This window comes from Poecilia latipinna, unplaced genomic scaffold (assembly GCF_001443285.1).
Source record: "Poecilia latipinna isolate Pla-1442-1.1 unplaced genomic scaffold, P_latipinna-1.0 Scaffold1793, whole genome shotgun sequence".
NCBI lineage: Eukaryota > Metazoa > Chordata > Actinopteri > Cyprinodontiformes > Poeciliidae > Poecilia > Poecilia latipinna.
The window spans coordinates 58276-82165 of NW_015114409.1; the positions used below are offsets into that span (position 1 = coordinate 58276).

At 39.6% G+C, this 23890-nt stretch overlaps 1 protein-coding gene and 1 long non-coding RNA gene across 7 annotated transcripts in view; one reads left to right on the forward strand and one right to left on the reverse strand.

Annotated features, from left to right (window-relative positions):
- The window catches only part of LOC106965267 (uncharacterized), a 17873-nt gene extending 15805 nt beyond the window's left edge, over positions 1-2068 (reverse strand). Inside the window, exon 1 of the long non-coding RNA XR_001428596.1 lies at positions 1849-2068. This is a non-coding gene — a long non-coding RNA (uncharacterized LOC106965267). The remainder of the gene's footprint in view (positions 1-1848) is intronic.
- Positions 1-23890, forward strand: part of lrch1 (leucine-rich repeats and calponin homology (CH) domain containing 1) — an 80196-nt gene that overhangs the window by 34604 nt on the left and 21702 nt on the right. For 4 of the 6 annotated variants that reach the window (XM_015061259.1, XM_015061261.1, XM_015061256.1 and 1 more), the window contains exons 2-15: positions 2428-2572; positions 4742-4868; positions 6021-6126; positions 10433-10569; positions 12022-12152; positions 15842-15929; positions 16260-16365; positions 18725-18840; positions 19591-19661; positions 19774-19860; positions 20530-20607; positions 20755-20791; positions 22389-22502; positions 23543-23615. In XM_015061259.1, coding sequence (XP_014916745.1) covers positions 2428-2572; positions 4742-4868; positions 6021-6126; positions 10433-10569; positions 12022-12152; positions 15842-15929; positions 16260-16365; positions 18725-18840; positions 19591-19661; positions 19774-19860; positions 20530-20607; positions 20755-20791; positions 22389-22502; positions 23543-23615 — 1416 coding nt within the window. The remainder of the gene's footprint in view (positions 1-2427; positions 2573-4741; positions 4869-6020; positions 6127-10432; positions 10570-12021; positions 12153-15841; positions 15930-16259; positions 16366-18724; positions 18841-19590; positions 19662-19773; positions 19861-20529; positions 20608-20754; positions 20792-22388; positions 22503-23542; positions 23616-23890) is intronic. The other 2 variants (XM_015061258.1, XM_015061260.1) reach the window with 1 other exon arrangement.

Here is a 23890-nt window from a genome sequence, read left to right on the forward strand (position 1 = left end):
TCTCATGTATTTTGATCCTGCCCAGAGTTGGCAGCTTACTGGGATGGAATCTGTCAGACTACTGGGATAATTTTGGGGTATGTCATCCCCAAAGATCCTAGAATTTTTCTGTTAGGGCTGATATCTGGAGAATTGTTTCAAAAAGAGGATGAGTACCTTTTTAAAGTTCTATCAATTGCAAGCAAAAAAGCAATTACACGATCTTGGCTAAAGAAACTCCCCCCCCAGCTGGACCACTGGAGGGACGTCGTGGAGGAGATTCACTCTATGGAAAAACTGACATATCTTTTACGTATGAAAGGACATTCTTACAACAAACGTTGGTCTAAATGGTTAACATACAAGAGCAAGGAAGCATAACTAGGTGTAATATCTTGTAATGTATATATATGTGTATATATATATTTTTTTTCTGTCTTTTTACTTAACTAAGAATCAATGCCCCATGTTCAGTGTGTGTTGTATGTTTTATTGTAATGAAAAATGTTAAATAAAGAGTATAAAAAAATAGGCAGTCATAAGCCTAGTTAGAGAGGCCTCCAGTATTCATGGGTTTCAGTTATTTGCAGGCGGCTCTGGTCCCCAACTCTTGCAAATACTTTGCTCTTTCTTGTAGTTTTTAATCCCACATTCTCCTTTTCTTCAAACTTCCTAATCTTTTTCTTTTATTTCTCTTTCACTCACCCTCCTGCTTATATTTATTATTGTTGTAAAATCAGCATGACATACCTGGAAACGTCTGTAATTGTCTCCATAACATTTCGTGTAGGAACCCTTTTACTACCATGTTGGACTCGGTCTGTCCCACCACATACTGTGTTTACATCACTGTAAAAAAATGTTTTTTTTTAGAGCCCAGATTTCAGATGATTGAATAGCCCCGGTTTATTTTTGCCTCTCATTAAAGCGGTCATAAAATAACTTTATTAGAGGCTGATACAAGCTGCCTTCCCTGTGGGCGACTGTGTCATGCTGCAGAACGGCGGCAACGCAACAAGCTAACGAGGGGCAGGTTTAGAAAGAAGCAATCGATTCTGCGAACATATGGCTGACCTAGATGTCAGAGCAAAGTCCTTCAAAGCACTTCAAACATCCACACCCTGTAATTACCAACAGCAAATAGCTGGTTGTTGTTAAAGTGAGGAGGGGTTCACTTCCACAGCTGTAGGCTCATACAGTAGCTGTCTGTCACTAAAGATGCTATTCTGCTCCCGGGTTGTCATCACAGACTAGCTTACATGCTGTGTGAAGTGCTCAAACTGCTCTGACAGAGAACTTGGTGCGTTTTAGCTGAGGAACATGCAGAGAGACAACTGTGCTGCAAACAAATCTCAGCTGCAGTTTCCTGAAAAACCAACATCTTCTGTGTGAACTCTCTGTTTTTAGAAGAATCCATTCATATCCACCTTTTAAAGTCCTGAAAAAACGACAACAATAAATTGCTGCGTTATAAAGTGACGTCACACGCACAAGATCTCGTCTCCCAGCTCCCTACGAGGCGATAATGACTGCTGTTGGTTCTAGCGCTCAAATGGTCAACATAACCTGCTAAGTCTGGATAATTTATAAAAGAAAAAGGGACGCAGCGCTTTGCTACTAATTGTCAACACTATGGCAACTAGATAACAAGGTCCAAGGGCATCACATTCAAGAAGTTGGTAAAAAGTTTTAATAGAAAAAAATAGCAAGGAAGAGGGAAGTAGGTCAGTTACGCTAGCTTGACTTTGACCACCTTAATATTTAAATATGCTGTAGAAATTCAATTTTTTGGCTCAGTTGAAAAAAAAAAGGGCAATCGACACAGCAGCTCTCTAACAGATCATCAACAGAGCAGATGTTTAAATGAACTAATCAGCCACCGCTGTGTTAGATTAGCTAATAGCAGCGGTAACTAATCTACCACAGCGCTCATTTATTAATTATCGCAGGATAGACATCAAGCCTGAAAACGTGATACTCTGACAAACTGAATGGTCTGTTCTTCGTTTGGGAAATGTTTACGTGTTTATGGTGTCGAATCCTGACACATTAGAGGCATTGTTGTCGGTTGCTATGGCAACGGGTCTGCGCGTAGGGTATAAGAAAGAATAAGAGTGTTTTTTGGAGTTATTCTTATATGGTTTTCCTGCTTGATGTTCCCTTTTCTTTGTTTCACTGCACTAAATTAATAATGCCTGCTTAATAATGCCTGCATCTCCAGATTTCATTTTGTTAAAGGAATTGTTCTACCGCGACAGCGCCACTATAATGGAAAATCAAACAATAGCCTTTTTACCATTTGTGTACATCTGTGAAGTTTCCAGATGTAAACAATAACATCCAACCTTTCTATAGTAACAACATTTCTAGATATCCAAATAAAATCCATCCGTTCTTGCTTTTGCTTTTTCCCCTTTATTTAAATGTCTCTGTTTTTTTTTTTTGCAGACCTCTCAAAGAACCGGCTGAGCGACGTCCCCTCAGAGGTCTGCCACCTGGTCGCCTTGGAGACACTAAACTTGTATCACAACTGCATCAGGACCATCCCAGACAGCATCATCACCCTGCAGTCGCTCACATCGCTGAACCTCAGGTACGCACATCCCTGTTTAAGCAAAGGCTACGCCGTTACCTACTTACACCGGGCTCTTGGCTCGCCTCTCTACACAGAGTTAGCCTGTCAGCCACGGTGAGAAAAACACTCTGAAATACCATCATCTTCCCAAGAAAACTCCTGAAGCTTAGTGCAAGTTTACGCAGGGGAAAACTTGGTTTATTGGAGGAGCAACAAAGAGATGACAACTACTCAGAAACGTAAAGAGGCTAGCTAGCACGTCTGCTAACTCTTAAACATTTAACTGAATCGGTATTCTTTGGTCTTTTCTTTCTTCATGTGATAAGTGTTTTGGTGTAGAGTTCAACTCGTCATCATTTTTAAAGGGGAGTTTTTCTTTTATGTTTCAAATGACATTTTTGGTTTTCCTCATAATGCTCGAGCTCTTTAAAAACACATTTTAACACCTTTCAAAGCCAAAGTTCTGCTGAACCACAGCAGTCTGTTCCATTTGTGGTTCAGAATAACAGGAAATGTTGACCTCTGGCTACTGCTTTGCTAAATCGTTTTCATTCGCATCGTAATGATGCATTTTGGGGTTAATAAATATGATTAAAATGGTGTTCAGAGAAATTGAAACGGAAAAAGTGGAATTTTGGGTATAAAAACAAAGAGGGCTTTGTGGGGCACTGGCAGAGATTAAAACTGCGCATTTCCGAAACGCTGACAGGAAGGCTGTGTTTGACTCATTACACTTGAGTACAAGCAGACAGACAAAAATAAAACCTACTTTGCTTTTTTTTTTCCTTTCTAGAAATCTGTATTTTTAGCGTCTTTGGCTAGCAGTGCATTACACCAGATTAATTCAACTCAGTGTAACGTCACACACTTTGATAGGAGAACATTCTGAAACTAGAAAGATCAGCATTAAAAACATTAAAGTGAGTGTGCAGCTGTGGACGGCTGGTTTCCGAAGGGCTATTTTTTGTTTTGTTCCTTTAAAGTTGACTCATTTGAGGTTTCACAGTGTGTGGTGAAGGTGTGTGTGTGTGTGTCAGTGTGTGCATCTCTGTGTGTATTATTGTGTGTGGTTTTGTTTTATTTTTTGACTCGTAGAAACGGTTCCACACGGCTCTTTTACTACTAGGTACATATGTTTCTGGAGGATTGTTAAAGTGCTTCACATGTGGAAACTATAGAAGAAGATGTGAAACATTTCCTCTGCTTGACTAACAGTGTAAGCACTTAAGTAATGGGGTGTACTTGAACCTGCTATTATCTACGACTAAAACTCTTATTTTGAAGGGTGAAAGGAAGTAGTTCCCTATTTTGTTCTGTTGGTTGAAGAAGTCTTTAATTAGATGGATTTTGTGGCTGAATACTGGGTGCTGGGTAGAAAGCTGCTAGAGCTGAGAAATAGTTGAAGGAGCAGGAACTGGTTGTTAAAATAAAGTTTCTCATTTTAAGAAGATTTTCAAGTTGTTCAGAGTTTACCCAAGATGGCCTGCTAAGCTAGGGGTTTCTAGGGCAGTCAACCAGGGGCTCACTGTGTTTTTGGGTTACAAACACTAAAAGGTCCAAATATTTAAAGGTGCATGTGCATCGTAATTTGGAAATACTAGTATTTGAAGCCAGTGGGCAGGTGAGGGTTGGTACCCCCTCACATCCAGTTCAATGAGTCAATTATTAACCTAGCTAAGTGTCTCTTGTGTCACTGGTGTTTTTAAAAGACCCTATTTAAGATAAATTACACCTAGCCTGGTGGGCTAAAATGAAAAAGGTCGTCAGATTTTACTTCTTCACTGAGCTGCCATGGAAAACAGCAAAATACTTGAAGACAAGGACTTGCTATTTATTAGTAATGCTAATGTTTGCGTCTGATTTGGGATTTCCTGCACAGTTTATAATGAACATCCTAAGCTAGCTACACACATTTAACCCACTGATTAAACATAGCCTGTCATTTGGGAAAAACGTTGCTCTACATGTGAAAATAAAACAAATAACAAAGATTCTTAGTTGCCCCCAAAACTTTGTCTGGTGAATTGCATCTGTCCTCACTTCCCCAATAACTTAGCTGTTATTTTTATAGTTTGTTTTATCTACAAACTATGTAAATATCCTTCATGATTTTTTATACAAGCCACATATGAATGATTTTTGATAGTCTTCCTACGTGTCAGTGATGTGTGTGTGTTTGGGTTGCAGTCGGAACCAGCTGGGCTCTCTGCCGTCGTGCCTCTGCGGTTTACCTCTGAGGGTCCTCAACGCCAGCAACAACAAACTGGTGAGCCTGCCGGAGTCCATCGGGCAGCTGCACGGCCTCATGGAGCTGGTGAGACTCACTCAGCCGCATACCGACTTCACTTCAGTCCTGAGATTGCTTGAGACTAGAGATGCACTGATTAGACATTTCCTGGTCGATACTGAGTTCAGCTTGTTTCTGAGTTCTGACGTATTCAGATGTTGATCAGTTCCGACTGGACACAACGACACGTAAAAGAAAAACCTGTCTACTGGTTGACATCTATGGAGAAAAAAAAAAAGATTGAAATTCTTTGTTTTGATGCAAATTTCATTCAAATGAATGAGGTGGAGTACATGCTAATTTGACATAATAAATCCAGAGTCACATTTGCTCAGTAACTTTTTGGAATAGTGTAGATTTAGCAGTATTTTTACTGTGCTGTACTTTTTACTTTTACTTGAGTGATTTTATTATGAAGTATGACTCTAGCCACTGTGAGTAACCTCACTAAGCCTAAGTAGGCAAATGATTAACCAATTGATCGTAATCACAATGTTTTTGGTTTTAAAAAATAAAATAAATGTTCAAAATATTTTAAACTTTTTGGATATTTAAAATATCTTCCAGTGCCAAAGCGGTGTGTCCTTTACAAAATTAAAGGTATTGAAAGTGCGACCTTGCATTACTTGTACGATACAATACAATAGTATTGTTTATCACACACACACACACACACACACACACACACACACACACACACACACACACACACACACACACACACTCCTGCAGTTTCTGGTAGTCTCATAAGTTTTATATTGAAAGAAACTGACTCGGAAAATGTGCCTGACATTTTTATTTATTTATTTTTCCTAATTATGTTTTTTACTACTTATATTCAATTTGGTCTTTAAAATACCAACATTTCCACATAACTTTATAGTTTGGTAAGTCTGATGTGATTTTTAAATATTAAGTGGTATTTTTTATTTTTATTTATCAGTTTCTCAGTACCTGAATCACGTTTTTACCAAAGACTTTTTTTATTACTGTTACTTGAGTATTTACTTGGATGTTTTAATTCTCTTTAGTCAGATCAATATGAAAATAAAACTTGTGTTAAACGGTTCATGATATTATCCGGTATTCTTAAGCATTCTACTTAAAAAAACAAAAAAAACAAACATTTGTCAAATCTCTGAGGATGCTTTACATTTAATGCTGTTTTATGTGCCGCAGGACATCAGCTGTAACGAGATCACGGCCCTCCCCCGACACATCGGCAGACTCAAAGCGCTGCGGGAGCTTAACGTGCGGCGAAACCTGCTCTGCGTCCTGCCGGAAGGTGAGTCTGTTCCCTCTCTGTGCGAGGTTACGCTTTCCGTCTTGGTTGCTCTGTCTTTCTCTCTGTGTGTGTTTAAACTGCGGCTGTAACGTCAGAGGCGACGGGCTCCTTTTAGACCACAGAGTCCTCCGTATGCTCTGCCACACCCGTCTTGGCTTCCTAAAATATACCGAACCCCCAGCGTGACCGCGGGTCACCCTCTGGTTTTCAAAGGTCCCAATCTGCTTGGTGACACCGAGAGAACCGTACCTCTCCAGAAATCATCCGCAGAGACTCTGATTAGACGTTTTACAAAGCAGTCTGGTTGTCGAGTCTTTGACTTTCACCTAAAATGTCCCGAATTTCAGCAAACTAAAGCAGCAGACCCTCAGACAGGAGAAAACCAAAACATCTCTATTGTTTCTAATAAACTGTGTAGAAGAAGTATCCACCAGTGATTACAAATGTCATTTTGAAGTCTCAGGCAGAGCTCACCCTATTTGGTCAAGAGAATTAGAAACATGGTTGAATTAAAGCAAATATCCTTCATAGTGTCATGTTTACTGGAAAAGAGACCATTGGTATCTGAGTAGAAGGAAGAAGTTGAGCTGATTCTGCAGGGTTTGTGGATGAGAATCTGTTATCGAATCAGACTTGTAAGCATTTAAACGGACAATATTATGTAAAATCAACGTTTTTTAGCTTTATGATGCTTTTCCCTCATCAAAGACACCTGGAGTGTTGCTTTGATTCTTCCATGTTTGAGAAATCCTTTAATCTCTCGTGGCAGCCATTCAGCTGTTCAAAATGGCTGGTTGGACCTAGCTCCGCCTTCAAGGACGAAGCTCCTCCTCAGGGCTGCAGTTGCAGCTCCTTCAGACTAGCTGGCATCAATTAGCAAACACCTGGAGGAACTTCACATTTGCTGAGCTCATTATAGGAGCTACTGCTCAGTGAAGTGTTGGTAAAGTTAATAGAGGAGAGATGTGACAACTTCAGAAAGAGCAGGAGCTTCTTAAAGAGACAGACACCCAATTTCAAGACATTAAATTATAAAGTCAAATTGTTTTTAAATCATACTTGATATATATAATAGGCCTGTCACAATAACAAATTTTATTGGACAATAAATTGTTTCAGAAATTCTTGCGATTTATATTGTTGTTTAAGTAATATAACAGTGATGGCAAAATAATAATGAGAGAGAACATCCTAAGAGATCAGTGAACTTTAAATTCTAATAAACATTTAACACTGCAACTGGAAGACATTTAAATCAACAAAAGAAGAAATCAAATAAATTTTGAAGTCTTTGTAAACAAAATGGTCCTTCAAAAAAGGTCTAGTTGAGATCAAACTGAAGACTTTAATCATCCAGTTTTTGGTAAAAAGAGAGAAAAAATGGATAAATGATAAATCATCCCAATGGAAATTGAGTTTGTTTTAATTTATCATGCGATTAATTAATTTATTGATTATTGTGACAGGCCTATTTTGTAACAACTAAAGGTGAGATAGGTGTCACTAATGTGTCTGGGAAATGCGTAATCCTGCCCCTTTTAAGTGTAGCTTACTAGCCCAGACACATGAAAGAACCTTTAAAGATAACTTAAGAGTGATGTATTCTACTTCTGAACGCCTTTTGTTTCTCATGCCAGCTGTGCTGGTTGTTTTACTTCATAGCATATTTAATTGTAGCAAACAGAAAACCGAAAGACGTCTCAGAAGCGAAGGTCTCATTAGAGTCTTTACTAGGCACAGGAACATGAGGACGTCTTGTTCCCCGTCTGTGTTGTGGTTCCTTTACAGACAGTCGATCAGAATGATGAACGACTCCGGCCTGTTAGCTGGATCTTTCGCTCTGCTCTACCTCTCCTCCCCCCTCTCTTCTGTTTGGATTTACCGCTCCGGTTCCCAAACCGGGCATATATGCAGCCCTCCCCCCGCGCCGCTGCCATCCTCGTCCATCGCAGACCCAGACGGGGAAGTTGTTCTGGGTTTAATATCCCGCCGAGATGCGAGACCACCAGGGCTGTTCAGAACCTGGCCAAGCTCTGGGCGGTGAAAGCATAACGTTTGGGAGTAAGGCTCCCAATGTGAGGATTAAACTGCAGCAGTGGTGGAAAAATCCTCCTCCTCCTCCTCATGGCTGGAATCTTCATCATGACACTGAGATTGTTTTGATTAGTGGCGCTGATGCTGACCGTAGCCATTACCGTTCTCTGAACCGCTTTAAACATCCTGACTGACCTCACGGCCACATGGTTGTTTACGTTGTATGAATTTCATCATTTGTGGAATATTTCTACATCTTTACTGCAACGATCATTTCATTAGCTGCTTGGCTGACATTAGGACCACCAGCATGAGGTTGGAATAAAGAAAACCTGTCAGCTGGAGTCTGGAATACAAATCACGGTTTACCCCAGTGGATTATAAGCCTGGCGGGCTGCCAGGCTTTAATAGCTCCCTACTAGGCTAAATATTGTTGGTTTATTTTAAATAGGGTTTTATTTTATGCCCTATAGTGTACAAAAAAAAACAGGGTCTGTTTTTTTACACACCCTCGTCTTTACCAGACTATGCTAGTAACTGTAAAGACAGATTAAGCTAGGTTTATAGGGGGTACGCACCCATCGTGCTGCCTCAGCTTGTTGCTTAATATTCCCAGATTATGATGGCTGTTCAAGCACGTTTGAATTTTTGTAACATTTAACATTTTCTAACACAAAACGCAGTGGGCCGCTGGTTTGCTTTAATAGACCCCCTACCGTCGGGTTTAGCAGGTTTCCTGGCAGAAACTCCACAAATGTTTCCTGCGACTGGTTTCTATCCTCAAATGGTCAAATCAGACTGAGGTTGTTGTCTAAATTTAATGAACACTGCCAGACATCATTTTTATAATTTCAGATTAACAAAGAGAAAGTGCTAATGTCCTCCAACACGCTCTGGGGTGTGGAGTTTGATTATAGCGTTGAGGTCCAAATGAGCACCGTCATTGAAATCAGTGGTGCAGTGAGATCTCATTGGACTCTAACAAGCTGCAGATAAGCAACAAATCAGTCAAACGCATGAGAAATGAAAATCACTTCCATTTGGACAACAGTTGTTAAAGAGACGCTCGGCTTTAATATTGATGGAAAGCCGGGGTTTTGAGATACGCTGCAAACATTTGACTAAGCAGCTGGTTTGCACCACTTGCTTCTTTTGCCTGTTTTCTGGTATTTCATAATCAATTTTAATTACTGTTGCTGTTCTTGCTTTGCCTGTTTATTTTGGATATTTAAAATTAAATATTTTTTCAATTTTACATGTTCGTTAGAATTTTACGTTTTTTTTTAATCTTTCAGTGGGTATTCTAGCATTAATAAGGTATTATTATTATTATTATTATTAATATTATTACTACTGAAAATGGTTTCACAATGATATCGTTTATCGCAATAATTTCTGGGGAAGTTCTGCAAAACATGTGACAGACTCTTATTCTGAAGAAAGAAACATTGACAAATAAAATGAAGGCTGTTGATCTGGCTGCCAGCTTTCAGTTTCAAAATCACTTGCAGTATTTGTTTTGTTTTAAATGACTCACTGCGTGAACAAACTTAGCTGCATTTCCACTGACAGTACAATTACACAAATCAGGAATACAAAAATACACTCACTTAACAAAAACACGGCAGATCTACAGGATAGATAACGTTTCCTGCTGTAAACTTCTCGTGTGTTGGTCCGTCCAGGTTATAAATAGTTCTCATGACATCATTGACTTTGCTAATTCCACTTTTTTTCTCTCTCTCTCTCTAAACTCCAACATGAGTCGAGCACAATTTGTAGGTTTGAGGGATTTAACGAGCGATGGCGTTCAGACGAGCAGCAGCAGCAGTGGGACGCTCTGCTGCAGTGATTACAAGCCTCTTTGGAAGCGAACAGCAGCTTTATTGTTCTCTCTGGAGGGAAACATGTTGGTGATTTGAGCTAAAATTCAGCAGAACACTTTTAGCTCTCAGTAAATGTGTTTTATTGGTCTGGTAAACGTTTTTATGCCGGAGCCGCCTCCAGGAAGTTTTATAGGTGCAACTGATGTTTCTGATTTGCACCCTTCCACCAGGGTTAATGCGCTCAGATTAAAACAAATGATTCCGCCGTCGCTTTAGGAGCCAAGCGTGGTCGCACGTTTCCTCCGACCAAACCGTTGTTTGCTTAACTTTTAGGGAAGCATGCTCGCTGCTCGGGAGAGAAAAATGAACCTGGAAATAAGATAATCTTGTTTCTCTGAACGCTGAAGAGTTCCCTGACGTTCGCGTTTCTCTGTGTGTTTCCTCAGACCTGGCCGACCTCCCGCTGGTGAAGTTCGACTTCTCGTGTAACAAGGTGTCCACCATCCCAGTGTGCTACAGGAAGATGAGGCAGCTGCAGTCGCTGCAGTTAGAGAACAACCCACTACAGAGTCCACCTGCACAGGTACGTTCACAGAGCACTCCAGCAGGTTTACTGTGCTTTTTCCTAGCAGCTTGGTCAGACAGGACGGTAGGTCTGTTTTTTTTTTTTGTTTTTTTGTTTTGTTTTTTGTTTTGTTTTTTGTTTTTTTTGCAGTGCCAGAGGCAAATTTGATATTCTCCTCCCTTTATCTTTATTGGATTAGTGGCAATTTGGACAGGTCACGATCATTTTTAGGAGACAAAAATGACAAGGAGAGAGAAGAAACGACGAAGAAAATTTCAGAGAAACACAATAATCTCAAAGCATGAGATTCGACCCAGTAGTAAAATGTATTCCATGAAAAAACAAGAGTACAAAAGACAGCTAGCTGCAAAAATACCTCCTTCAATTGATTCGCCTAGGAAAGAGACAAAGTTAAACGCAGACAGATGGAAACATGAAGGTCTAGCTCCTTAGGAAGAAGTCGCTGCTAAACGTATTGGCAGATAAGATGCAGCTTCTGTGAAAAAAACAAACAAAAAAAAAAACAGGAAAAGAGCTTAAAGTTTCAAGCTGAAATGAGAGAATGTGCTGAATTGTAGAGTAGTAGGAGAATGTAGCAGAGTGAGAAACAGTGCTTTCCGCTTGTTTTCCAGCCTTCAGGCCTTTAGCAGCAAAGCTACAGAGAACACTCAGGATAACTTAAGGCACTAACTGTAAGACATGCTGTCAATCATGCTTGTTTAGGTGCTGCTCAAGACTGCCAGTTTGCTGTAGCTGTGCTAACGGCAGAGAAACAACCTTCTGTTCCAGAAGAACTGTTTATCCTCTGTCACTGACAGCCATGCTAACCAGCCTTAGCATTCTTGGCAGGCTATCTGTAGAGAAATTGCTATAGCATATCAGAGAGCAAAGGGAAGGGTATGAGCAGCACATACACAAGTGTAATTGACAGCGCTAAGACCCTCCTCCTGGCTCTTGATAGGTTGTTTCTAACCAGTTTCTGCAGATGGCAGTGGGACACCAGGGGGAGGAGCTTTTTTTTTTTTTTTTCACAGATTGATCTCATTCTACTGTCAGGACATAGTGACAGTTTTGACAGATATAAAAGTAACCCACCTAAAAGAAACCTAAAATTAATAGGCTTCCCTTAAGTAGGTGAAATATTCTCCTGCATTAATAATGAAAAATACTGTTTGGTGAAGGGTCTTTTTATACAACAATAGATGTGCCAATTTTACTCCATTTCTCTGTGGGTCTGTTAAATTTCTGTACAGGAGAGCAGAAAAACAAAGTGACAACATAAAACAACAAAAGCAGAGCTCTAAATAAAGGTTTGTTACAGATATCGGTTCAGTAAAAACACTTTTTGATCTTATTGTACATCGAGGAATGAAGAAAAGTCAAACCTACTTGAAGCATGACTGACCGACGGCTTGGATCGGTTGTCCTCCACCTTGTCCTGATCAGACTCTCTGTTCTCTGTTTCTGCAGATCTGCATCAAGGGTAAAGTCCACATATTCAAGTATCTGAGCATTGAGGCGTGTCGCAGCGAGAAGATGCCCGACTCGCTGTACCTCCCCGTCATGGAGCGACTCAGTTTCACTCGTCCCTCCACTGGCAGGTACGTCGCACAGGGGAATGTTTCTGCAAGGTGCCTCTCACGTTTGTTGTTGTTTTTGTTGTTTTTTTTAAGGTTTTTCTTCCAGAATTAATTTCTGCTGTTGACAAACCACCAGAAATCGGGTTACAGAAACGGCAGTAGAAAAACATCTGTCTTACAGAGCCACGATTAGTCATACTTGAAGAGAAACAAAATGTCAAACATGTGTATGACAGTTTGTATCATAGTGAAACTTTCTCTCTTTCTCTTTCATGTATTCAGTGCCAAATTGGAACCAAACCTGTTAAAATCCTTTTGTTATTGTTCTGGAAGGTAAATCTGTTTTTACCTAATCCTAGACGTTTCTATGGCTTTTACATTGCTTCTGGCTTGCAGTGCAATCCTCCTCAAACGGAAAGATGTCTGCCCTCCATCTCGATTCCAGTGGTTGCAAGATATTGTCTTAAATTGGAAAAAACTCAGATATTTACTCAAACCGTCCGCTGATAGATGTGAAAACTCATGCCGTCGTTTTTTTGAGAGCTTTTCTGGATAATTGAAGCTACGTAACAGCAATACTACACTGTACTGAAATCGCCTCGCATGTCTGTTAATGTGCAAAAACTACATGAAAAATAAGAATATCCTGAATCCAAACTACACTGCTCAAAAAAATAAAGGGAACACTCAAATAACACATCCTAGATCTGAATGAATAAAATATTCTCATTGAATACTTTGTTCTGTACAAAGTTGAATGTGCTGACAACAAAATCACACAAAAATCATCAATGGAAATCAAATGTATTAACCAATGGAGGCCTGGATTTGGAGCCACACACAAAATTAAAGTGAAATGTTCCCTTTATTTTTTTGAGCAGTATATTTAAACGCCACATATTGTGTGTAACAGGAAGAAATCGTTTTAAGGAGACTCTGTAATTATGGAATTGACAGTTCACTGTGCCTGGCATCTTTTATTGACCATTAGCACAGTTAGCATTGCTAACTAGGAGTCTCTGTGTGTATTCCCTAGAGACGGTAGATCTAAACTTATATTTCCAAAAATGTGACATTTCCAAATCCAGCTCATTTCATGAGAAATAAAGACTGAAAGCTCAGAAGGACAAAATTTAGTTAGTGCGTTTAGCATCACTGATCCCAATGAGGCTAACTTTGAGCTAACTTTGAGCCACCCACAGGATGTAAGGAGAAACGGCGACCTCAGCTTTCTGCTCCGTTACACTAAACATCCACTAGCAGTGCTACTGATCACTAACAGCTACTGATCTTAGGCAGGAGTTTGTTCACCCTAGTCAAGCTACCGAATTAATGTAGCTCATCTTTTTTTGGAGGCTTCATCAACCCTGGGGATCAAAGGTCAGGAGACCTAGGCATTGATATTATGAAAGTATCTCTACAAGGACATTTTTCACACATTCGTACATTATTTACATGATTTATCCCTTAGCTTTTTAAAACCAACTAGCTAGGCAACGACATCTTGTTGCCAGATTCAGTATTGTGTCTTTGTGCAGTGACAGTGAAGTAAGTCTAAATCTAGTTTACTTGTTTAAAGAAACAGGAAACACATTTTATTACATTACAATTAGTTGCAAATGATCTGCTTATGTCGCTTTTGTGCATTAAAAAAACGGCTCGATTTAACAGCAGCCCTCAGGACTCGGCTCTTGGTTGCAAACGTGATGGAATCAAGAATAAAATGAAAGTTATAAAGTGTGATGGAAGGACAGGAAGAAACGAAGGGAGAAGCAAAACTAAACAGAGGGCGGGAGGAAGAACAAGAGCCAGAAGTGCTTAAGAGATGAAAAGCCGGTGTCGGTTTTCTGGCCTCTCAGCTGAAAGTGAGCCCAGCTCTGAAAGTGTCTGGCTTCACCAAACACTTAGCCAGAACAGAAAATGTTTCTATTCTCGTGTAGAAAAGTGCCGTCATGCTCAGCGGAGCCAACGCATTCTATTTCTGTCACGTTTTCCATGATCCCCAGTCTTTTTTGTTTTGTTTGGTTTTCCTTTATTTAGGTTTAGAAGGGTTTAAAAGGCAGCAGATATATTCTGCAGCTGAAGATGGAGAGAAGAAGGGTGTGAGGGACTGACCCAGAAACGGTCCACATCCAGTTCTAATGTAGAGCACAGAAAAAAAGAACCCTAATGTCACCATATGCTGTATTTTCATTCAACTTGTTTTAGCCTCGAGTCCAGAAGGAACAAAAGCTAAAACTCATTTTCTGAATGAGGAATCGCCTTGTTGCCCCTTGTAGACGTGTCACTGTAACACATTTTGGTGGAGAATAAATTGGACAAAGTAGCAAAACATAATTTAAGATAATATTCCTAGAGGAATTGTAATGACCCAGGTAATGGAGATTTATTAAACCACAATTTGGGGTTACTTATGATTCTGTTTGTGAAGACAACCTCAATGCTTTCTGGGATTCCAGTGCACCATATCGCTGTAAAAACCTTTCAAGTGGATACAAGCATAAAAATTAGCATAATCAGGTTGCATATTCTTTATATTTCCAACTAGAATCTCATTGTTGTCATTTTTCAAGATGGCTGCCATTTTTTGAGCTTTTTAAACCAATTATTTCTATAAATGTTCCCCATTTTCATGAAATTGAGGAACTTTGTCATATCATCTGTTTTTGACTTTGGTAATCTTGTTCATACAACTGTAAATAAATGTCAAGCAGTTTAGCATTAGCTTATGCTAATAATTTTTTATGTGTTTAGCGGTTTAGCATTAGCTTATGCTAATTTTTATGTGTTTAGCAACCGCATAGCTAAGACACCTGCTTAGCCTAACTTCTTTTGATTAGCTGTTCCCATCACTGGGAACGGCTGCTGCAGATTATTTCAAACATATTTAGTCCACTACCTCCATGGTGGCCATTTTGAAAACTGTTAAAAAGTAAACAGAAACACAAAATCAAGAAAATTTATACAATTTGTCAAGGTCAGAATATGCAGGACACAATTTGACAATAAACAAATTAATTTAATTAGTGATTTAGAGGAAAGGTTAATGTCTTACCACAACCATGGTGGCCATCTTGAAAAATTCAAGAATATTTCTATTATGTTTGATCTGACACCAAAAGTATTTATCTGTGATAAATGATGGCAAATTCAGTGGAAAAATACACTTTCGTTGACAACCATGGCGGCCATCTTGACTTTTTCAATGTCTTTTTTTTTTTTTTTTTGGTCAAAAAAGCCTCTGGGAACATCTTGTGTTAAGACTTACTCTTTTATCCACATGCAAAATATTTTGCTGATTCAACTACCTGCTGCACTGTCAGAAAAAACCTTTATAATTAAACCATAAAAAAACCTATAAAGTATTAGCAAACAAGCCTGGACTTCAATGATGTTCATTGATTCCAGTGTCTTTAAACTGTTTGGGACGTGTGAAACCTTTACTAAACTGCAATAAAATCTAATCATCTCTTATGAATGTGTTATTATATCCCAAAACATAAAATACAATAAATAAGGAAATAAGTTAAGTGTTTATTTCCTAAGTTGTGTAAAAAAAAAAAAAGAGAGAATCCTGTAGGAGAGAGAGGAAGAAGCGAGAGAGGGATGGGTTGGTATCTTCCTCTGCTTCAGTGTGTCGCTGTCACTCAGTCGCACACACACTCCCGTGTGTGTGTGTCAGGTGTGTAACCTGTGTAATTTGTGTGCAGTGTGGAGGACATGGAGCAACAGAAGAAGCAGGACAGCGACTCAGGAGTCGGCAGCGATAACGGAGACAAGAGGCTGTCTGCCACCGAGGTAGGTGGTGCGTTTGTGTCGCCATGGTTTCATCCTCGCGTCCGTCTGGATTTCTGCTTTAATCAGGCTGCACCTGCTGTTCATGCTGAGGATTTAGCCACATTTTGTGTTTTACAACTTTTCATGTTTTCTGGATGTATGATGTCAGTTTTAGGGAAATACTAATGTTTAATAACTGAAAAACTGAAATCCGTGTTGATAAAATACTCGATAATGCCGTAGTTTCTTAATCCATGTGGGCAAAAAATCTGATTTTAGACATGGTAAGAGAAGGACGTCTGTTGTAATTTGAGGTAATAATGTTTGTCTTGGTCGTTTTGCTTGCTGCAGCCTTCAGACGAAGACAGTCTGAGTCTCAACGTCCCGATGAGCAACATTACAGAAGAGGAGGGAATCAGCAAAGACGACTCCAGCGAACACATCAGCTCCCTGACAGGTAGGAGTTAAACCGACAAACACACACAGCCTACACACAGTGGTTGCAGTAAAATGCACTCCCTTAAATTTCAGCATTTGGTCTTCTTGAGTTCATATCTACCATTAATTAAAGTGACTCTAATGAAGCGGGAATAAAGTTTGGTTGGTTTTTTTTTTGACAATTTTCTGATGCTTTTAGCTAAAGCTGTAGAGTCTGCCAAAATCTTGTGGGAGAATAGTTTGGTGAAACTAAAACTCTTTTTACCATCAAATGAATACAAAGCTGTGGTGAAAGGTGTTGGTGGTAGTTACTTTTTCCTTACATGGACTCTGTGTTTTTGTGGGTGAATTTTGAGCATTTCAAATATCAGTTCAGGTCCAAGACCTCCAGGCCTGCTGGGAAACTAAAGAAAGAAGAAAGATTTTATTTTTTTTAAAGCATTAACAGCGAGTCAGAGTTTAAATCCAATTCCTTGCCCATTCGTCGCCAAAAGAATTTAATTAATCTAGCCAAAGTCCAAAACTAAATCAAGTCACATTTATTTATGCAGCACATTGCAGAACAACTGTCACTGGCCACAGCGCTGCAGAGTAATGCTAACATAAAAACAAACACACAAAAAACAGGGTTCGTATGGCTGAAGTTCTTGAAAATGCTTGAATTTCAGTTTGTTGTTTTCATAATCAGTGTGCTCCCTGTTGCGTATAGTTAGTTCAACCACAGTCTACTAACTATAAACCGAGCTTAATCTGTTTTCACTGTCACCGTTACTGGTGCATGTAAAAAAAACCTACTTAAAGTAAGCAAACAACACTTAGCCTGGTGGAGAAGCAGGTAAAGCCTGGTGACCCGCCAGGCTTATAATGCACTGGAAGAAACCCTGACATTCTCCTGACAAAGAAAACTGAGTCCTGAAATGAAAACAAAAGCGTCATATTAGTTTAAGGGTGTCCAAACTTAAATGCAAAATGCAATTTTTGAGTAAGTTCATGAAGAGAAAGCTCTCGAAATGCGCTGGAATCATAACCAGTTGTGCCATCCTTGGCAGCTGTTTCCATCAAGCGTTTCTGCCATATTCTGAACTCTGACATGCTCCTCCATGGAAACCTGATGCTTTGGAGGGTTTTCAGGCATGAACACTATGCTTATAGTCCCACTGCAGCGTCTGGATTAAGTCTAGATTTTGACTAGGCCACTCCAAATCTTTTCTTTCTTTAATGGACTTGCTGATCAATAGCAAGTTTGCTTGAACGCAAGACCCCAAAGTGCTAAGTGGATAACTTCATGAAAGCTGCTGTTTGGCTTAATGACAGAGACAATATGAACGAGCAGAGGACGAACTTTATCACTTGTCTGCCTCATTGTGTCCGGAGCACATTGAGCTGCAGCTCATCAAGAAGCTCTTAACTGCATAGAATGTGGTGAGAGTTCAGAGTCTCTCCATTAGTCAGGCAAAGATTCGGTGCCAACCTCGTCTTCCCTCTGGGTTAAAGTGATTGTGTGTGTGTGTGTGTGTGTTTAGAGCTTGTTGAGTTGGTTTGACGCCACAGAAAGACCATCCGTTTCTCCGCTGACCCTTCCAGGGGTCCAGCTGGTAGCATGGGTGTGTGTTGCTCACATCGTCCGGGCCCTAATGGAGAACAGCAGCAGCTCCCAGGACGCACAGTTTAAATAGACTTCAATCAGCCTTAATTAGGTTAAGCTGATGGAGTGTCACATTCCCTGGGCCGACAAGAAGAAGTGGGCTCTCTGGGTAATTTATGTTTGCTAACAGTTTGCTAACAGAGCTTTACTGAATCACAGCACTGAACTAATTGGATGGATTCAAATGATTCCCAACATTTAAAGGTCTTTATTTCCTTCACTTAACAATAACGCACGACTACTTTGTGTTGTAAAATACATTCAAACCTGGACAAGATGTGGAACGTTTTGAGGGAAATAAAGTGCAAAAAGCAAAAATACTAAATCTTACCAAGTATTTTTTGTCTAGTCTCTACTGCAGATATCTTGGTTTTGAATCATTTCTAGTGTATTAACTTAAAAGTAACTTTTCAGCAAGATATGGAGCTTCTTTTAAGTCAACAATTCCTTTTTAGTTTAATCTCCTAATCAAACTAGTATTTTTTAAATCAATATTAAGGAATTGTTTACCTAGAACAAGATCCTTTATCTTGGTGAAAAATTACAAAAGTTAGTTTCCAGTGTATCTGGTGATATCAGTGTTTCTGGTTGCTCTGTTTGTCTCATGCAGTGAAGTTTCTCAATGCCAAACTGGACATTTCCTGCTGTAAATTCACCATCTCTGAAAACCATAAAACCCTTTCCTGAAACATCAACCGGTCGGTTCCGAACTCTGACATTCGTTTCATTGCAGCCGACCCGAACTCCGACTCGGTGCGCCTGATAGAGGAGAGTCCTACGGAAGCCCTGAATGACCCGCTGAGCTACAGAGAGTCGACTCTCAGCACTGGCTTCATCAGCTACATCAAGGCAAGGCGTCACGGTGCAGGGAATGACCTCGCTCCATCAATAATGCTGTTCTCTGCTGGGAGTTATGTAGCGCTGTCACGGTGACTGAACGGCTTTCCTTTCAGAAGACGTGAGGGGAGCTGCATCTTAAAATGAGTTAATATTTTATCGCAGCAGTATAATGTAACACTAGACATTTTGAAAGATCCAACCTTTTAATGTAAGTACATTTATTCAGTGGAGAAAAAGGCACATCTGTTTGCATCTCTAGCAATCCATTTAAAAAAAGGTAACTGAAGCAGTTTTTAACGTACATTTTACTTTTTAAGTTGATCATCTGACTGTTTGTAATCCATAACTTCTGAACTTCCAGTTTTGATCTTCAGTCAGTTTTGTTGAACAACAATTGTGCTTTTGTTCCAATTTTTACTGCTTCAAATCTGATTCAGTGGATTAGAAAAAAAAAATTACATAATTATGGCTGATAAAATATGTATAGAATTTATCTCATCGACACATCCCTTAATGATTTAATTTATTTCATTTTATCTTTGTTAAATCTCCTCCCAGTTGTCCAAAACCATTTAATGACACCAAATCAATCACGTATCTTAAAGAGCAGATGAACAGACGGCTTATTGTATGGGCGAGATGGCGCTAGTGTCTCTGATTTCTCGCCAATGGCTGACGAAGGCTGCGTGTCATGTGACGGGTGCAGCTGGCGCTGACCTGTGTGTGTGTGTGTGTGTGTGTGTGTGTGCGCGCGCGCAGGGCCGAACAGCAGCGGACTTTGAAGAGCCCCTCAGGATAGAGGAAGACTCACACTGGCAGACTGAGCAGATGTAGGTTCTTCAGGGGAGATTCACCTGTTTTATTTATTCTGTCCCACAGTCATTCCTTGCTAACTACATCAGATATGTTCTGCTTATGTGTCCGTTTTGTGTTTTTGGACAGGTCCAAGGTCTCGGGGGGCACAGAGCTCCATATTGACATGATTAACCAGCTACAGGAGGCGGTGGAGCTGCTGCAGAACCCCAACAGGTGAGAAAACAGGAATTATAAACTTCCAACTCAGAGACTGAGATTAGTTCAGTTCTCCTCTGATTTAACGAGTCATTTAACTTCCCTTTAGCATCCAGAGGCTGTCCACACAGCCTTAACAAGGCTTAAATTCATGCATCTAAAATTAAGGCCTCAAAATGTCTTGTTCATTGAAAAACAACAAGGTGGCCTTAAATTTTGTCATGGCAGGACGATTTAATCTCACATATTCTAGGTAATTTCCTTTTTCCAAGGATGTAGCGGCTACTGGTAACTGGCTGCTAATATACAGTGCAGGGGTATGTTAGCAGCTAATTACCCTTAACATAGATCTTAAATTTAAGACCTGTGGTAAAGGAGGTAGTGGCTACCAGTAACTACCTGCTTATATACCCATGTTAGCTAGCAAAAGTAAAGCAAGTTCAAATCAGTCGCCAGTTGGCTAGAGGATGTTAGCCATTAGCTCACTTCTGTTGCCAAGTCGTACATCTTTGTAAATTTCTGTCGCAATAAAGGTTTTCCCTTTGTAGTGGTCTTAGAAAATCTTAAATTTGAGTTGCTGAAAGCTGCAGTCTTCTTCCAGAATTTGTTGATAGTTTTTATTTTGTAAACAGCAGCAGCCACAGCAGGCAGGTGTAAAACGGCAGGTGTTTAACCTTTACGTTTCAGAGTGAGCGCAGAGCAGGATGATCTGTCTGAGGTCCAGCTCTACCCGGTGGAGATGGTCACCGTGGAGGAGTCGTTCAAGTAAGTTTACACAATGTAAACAGACATCAGTCCCAGGAATGCGGAAGTTATATTTTAAGTATTTAGAAAAAATTGTCACTTGTAGACATATTGTTTTGTTTACCCCAGAACATCCTGACGTTTCCTTGTCTTGTGTGTTTTTCTCAGTGGACAAGACAGCGATGAGGGAAGCACAACACCAAAGGTACAGTTTGGCAAAACGTTTCTATCTTAGAATCAGGCAGGCTTTGCTGCTCTACTGTACTTCACTACCTGACAGCATAACATGATCCTACATAATGAAGTTTAGTGACAGATGATGTTTTTTAATGTCAAGTTTGTCGAGTGTAAACTTGGTAATCAAAATGTTCATTTAAATAGTTGTAGAAAAAATGTTCAGGATCATCAGTTTGATTTGTTTCTTTTTAGAAATCTGTTTTAGGAGTTTGCATTTCAGAATAAACAGTAATGCCTCAATCAGTCGCCTCCAGTATTAAACATTCATAATATCGCTCCTGTTTTTCTTAATAAAGTAATTTCCATAATGCAAAATTTTGAGTTATTACCCTGGTTTTAGTGTCCTACAGTAGCCCAGAATGGACAAACCAAGTGCTGACTCTAAAGGATGTGACATGTTGTTTTCTCTTACTTCCCTGCCAGGGACACACATGGTTAGGCTTTTTTTTTTTTTTGCATTCTGCAGTTTTACCACTAGATGTCACCAGAGATGCCGTTACTGATGTGACACGTTGGCTCTGATTTGTTCTTGTTATAGACATTCGTTCAGGATTTCTTTGGTTGAATCAAAGAACAGAGAAAAAAAATCATCATATCTATGACTCCAATGTCTCTCTGCCCGGATTTCTAACCAGACACAGATTTAAAGAGTAGAGGCAAAAGCAAAGGAGGTGGATTAGTGGAGCTCGCTAACATTTGAATGTCATTCAGGATATTTTACTGTGGAATATCATCTCTGCAGCCCAGAAATTGAGCTGTTAGCATGTCATTACGGTCCTCAGTAAGAAGGTACTTCAAGTTTGTTGGAAGAGTGACTATGACTGGAGATCCTCCCTGCATCTCCGTTGACAAAATAATTGCGCTAATTGGAATTATGAAAATAAATTAGCTTCATGGAAACACAGGAATTTAGAAAAAAAAAGCAAAAAGATTTTGACGCTAGGATGAGGCTCGTTTTCGGCCGTATCAAAATTTGTGTATTTCGCAAAAACTGCAACAGAAAAACTTTTTTGATACCAAATGAGTCACGTGATCAACAATCGGACATTACTACTGGCAGAAATGACGATAAAGACGACAGGAAGTGAGAGTAGGATGATGTTTTTAACTTGTATACAAACTTATTTACTTGCTATTATAATTGTGTTTCTTTAATGGAATTGTGCTTTGTTTGTTTTGGGTTTTTTTATGTTGGGGAAATACTGATAAAGTTTCCGCACATTTGTAACCTGAAACGCATCTTGTGACAGTAATATCTTACATTGTTTCCAAGGAAACCGAACCTTATTAACCGTGGTTATGTTGTGATGATGTAAATCCTTGGAACAATAATTATCTGATTCCTATCTCCCATTTGTTTAAAGAAGTAATAGTTAAAGCTGAATATTCTTACTACTTAGAGACGTTACCATTTCTACGGTTATTCTCATTATCAAACTGCAGCCTCTTTTTTTATATATATATCCTGGAAAACCCAACTTTCTGTTCAGAATGTAACTTTGTTGATGGTTATGAGTAAAGCTTAACGAGTTGTCGCCTGAACGTTTGGGTGCGTCCTGTGGCAGCGCATGGAGGAGGGAGGCTATGAGTTCCAGAAGAAGAGACGGATGATTCTAGAAAAGGCCCGCTTTGAGGCCCAGCTTGCATGCCGGGACTATGAGTGGCATATGTCCCTCAAGGTAACCGTGGCAGCAGAGTCCGTTAGCTGTGTTGTGCTCGCCGGCTGAGCTTTCCCCCCCTCCACATGTGTTGCATTTCATCTGGCAGCTTGTTGCACATGTGAGGATTTGAAACATGTGTCTGTCTTGCTGCACATCGTCACTGGTCAAAGCGATTCACTTCAGGAGGAATGAAGCTCTTATCGACCATGGAGAAACCGACAGCCGGGGTGTTACGTGTTAGTGTGGAGTGATTTTTTTTTTTTTTTTTTTTTTTTTTAGCTGTGAAGAATTTTGGCTCCTGTTTGTCATCTGACAAATGAACAGGAGTTGATTGAACTCCTATTCTGCTAAAGGAAATTTTTTCCCACTCTGCAAAATAATGTCAGCCTGAGTGGACATTTATGTAACAATCTGTTCAGCTCATGGGAAAGAATGATACAATATTAGGTTGATGAGATTGAGACAAAGTCTGGGAAACAATGTTTTCTCAGTGAAGCCTATGAATCACATAATGTAACTCCACATTATTCCTGGATTTATTTTCCTTGATGCTGATTGGCTGTGCCTCCAGAGCCATAGACGAGGAAGGCCATAAACTTTAGCTTCTGCGGCTTCCACTGTGCGTATTAATACATGATGTGAAGGTATATTTGGTGTGAAAACTATTATAATAGGCAGTTAGTAATCATTTTAGACAAATTAAAGCGTTTACTGATTTTCGGTTTCTTATCACCGCCAATACTGGGATCTTCTATATAGCATTAGCTTAGCACGCTATTCCATTTTTACCTTTTGAGATGTTTTTACGACAGAGTGTAACACTAAAAAAAAGAAAATTATGAGAATAAAGTAGTAGTTTTGGCCAGTGAAATTCTGTTGATAAAGCTTCATCACACAACTGTATGTGTTTCTGTGTTTTGTTTTTAGTTCATCTCTGCTGAGTCATTTAGAAGTTTAATGCAAACTGCTCCCATGTGCTGGATAACTTTATGTGTCTATTCTGTTAATTTACTGATGGTTGAATATTTAAAGCGATGATGTCATTTCTGTTGTTTCAGCAAGAACATCGATCTCCAACCATGGGACCTCCATCTCTCTCCAGTCCTCCGTTTGGGCTGAAACCTCGCTCAGGTGAGCTGTATTAAAAAAAACATTTGGCTGAGTAGTTCCAGGTTTGGACTGATTAGTGCGGTCGAGTCAAATCCAGCCTCCTGGTTCTGGTCCGTCTGCTTTTATCTGTACCGTCAGGATGAATTTTGCGCTTTGCGCCCCTTTTTTTTTTTTTTTTTTTTTTTAACTTTTTTTTTTTTTTTTTCTTCTTGGGGGCTCTTAACTGCTAAAAAAATAAAAAAATGGTCAAACAAAACACAAAGGGCACAAAACAAAAATAAAGATTAGTGGCATTT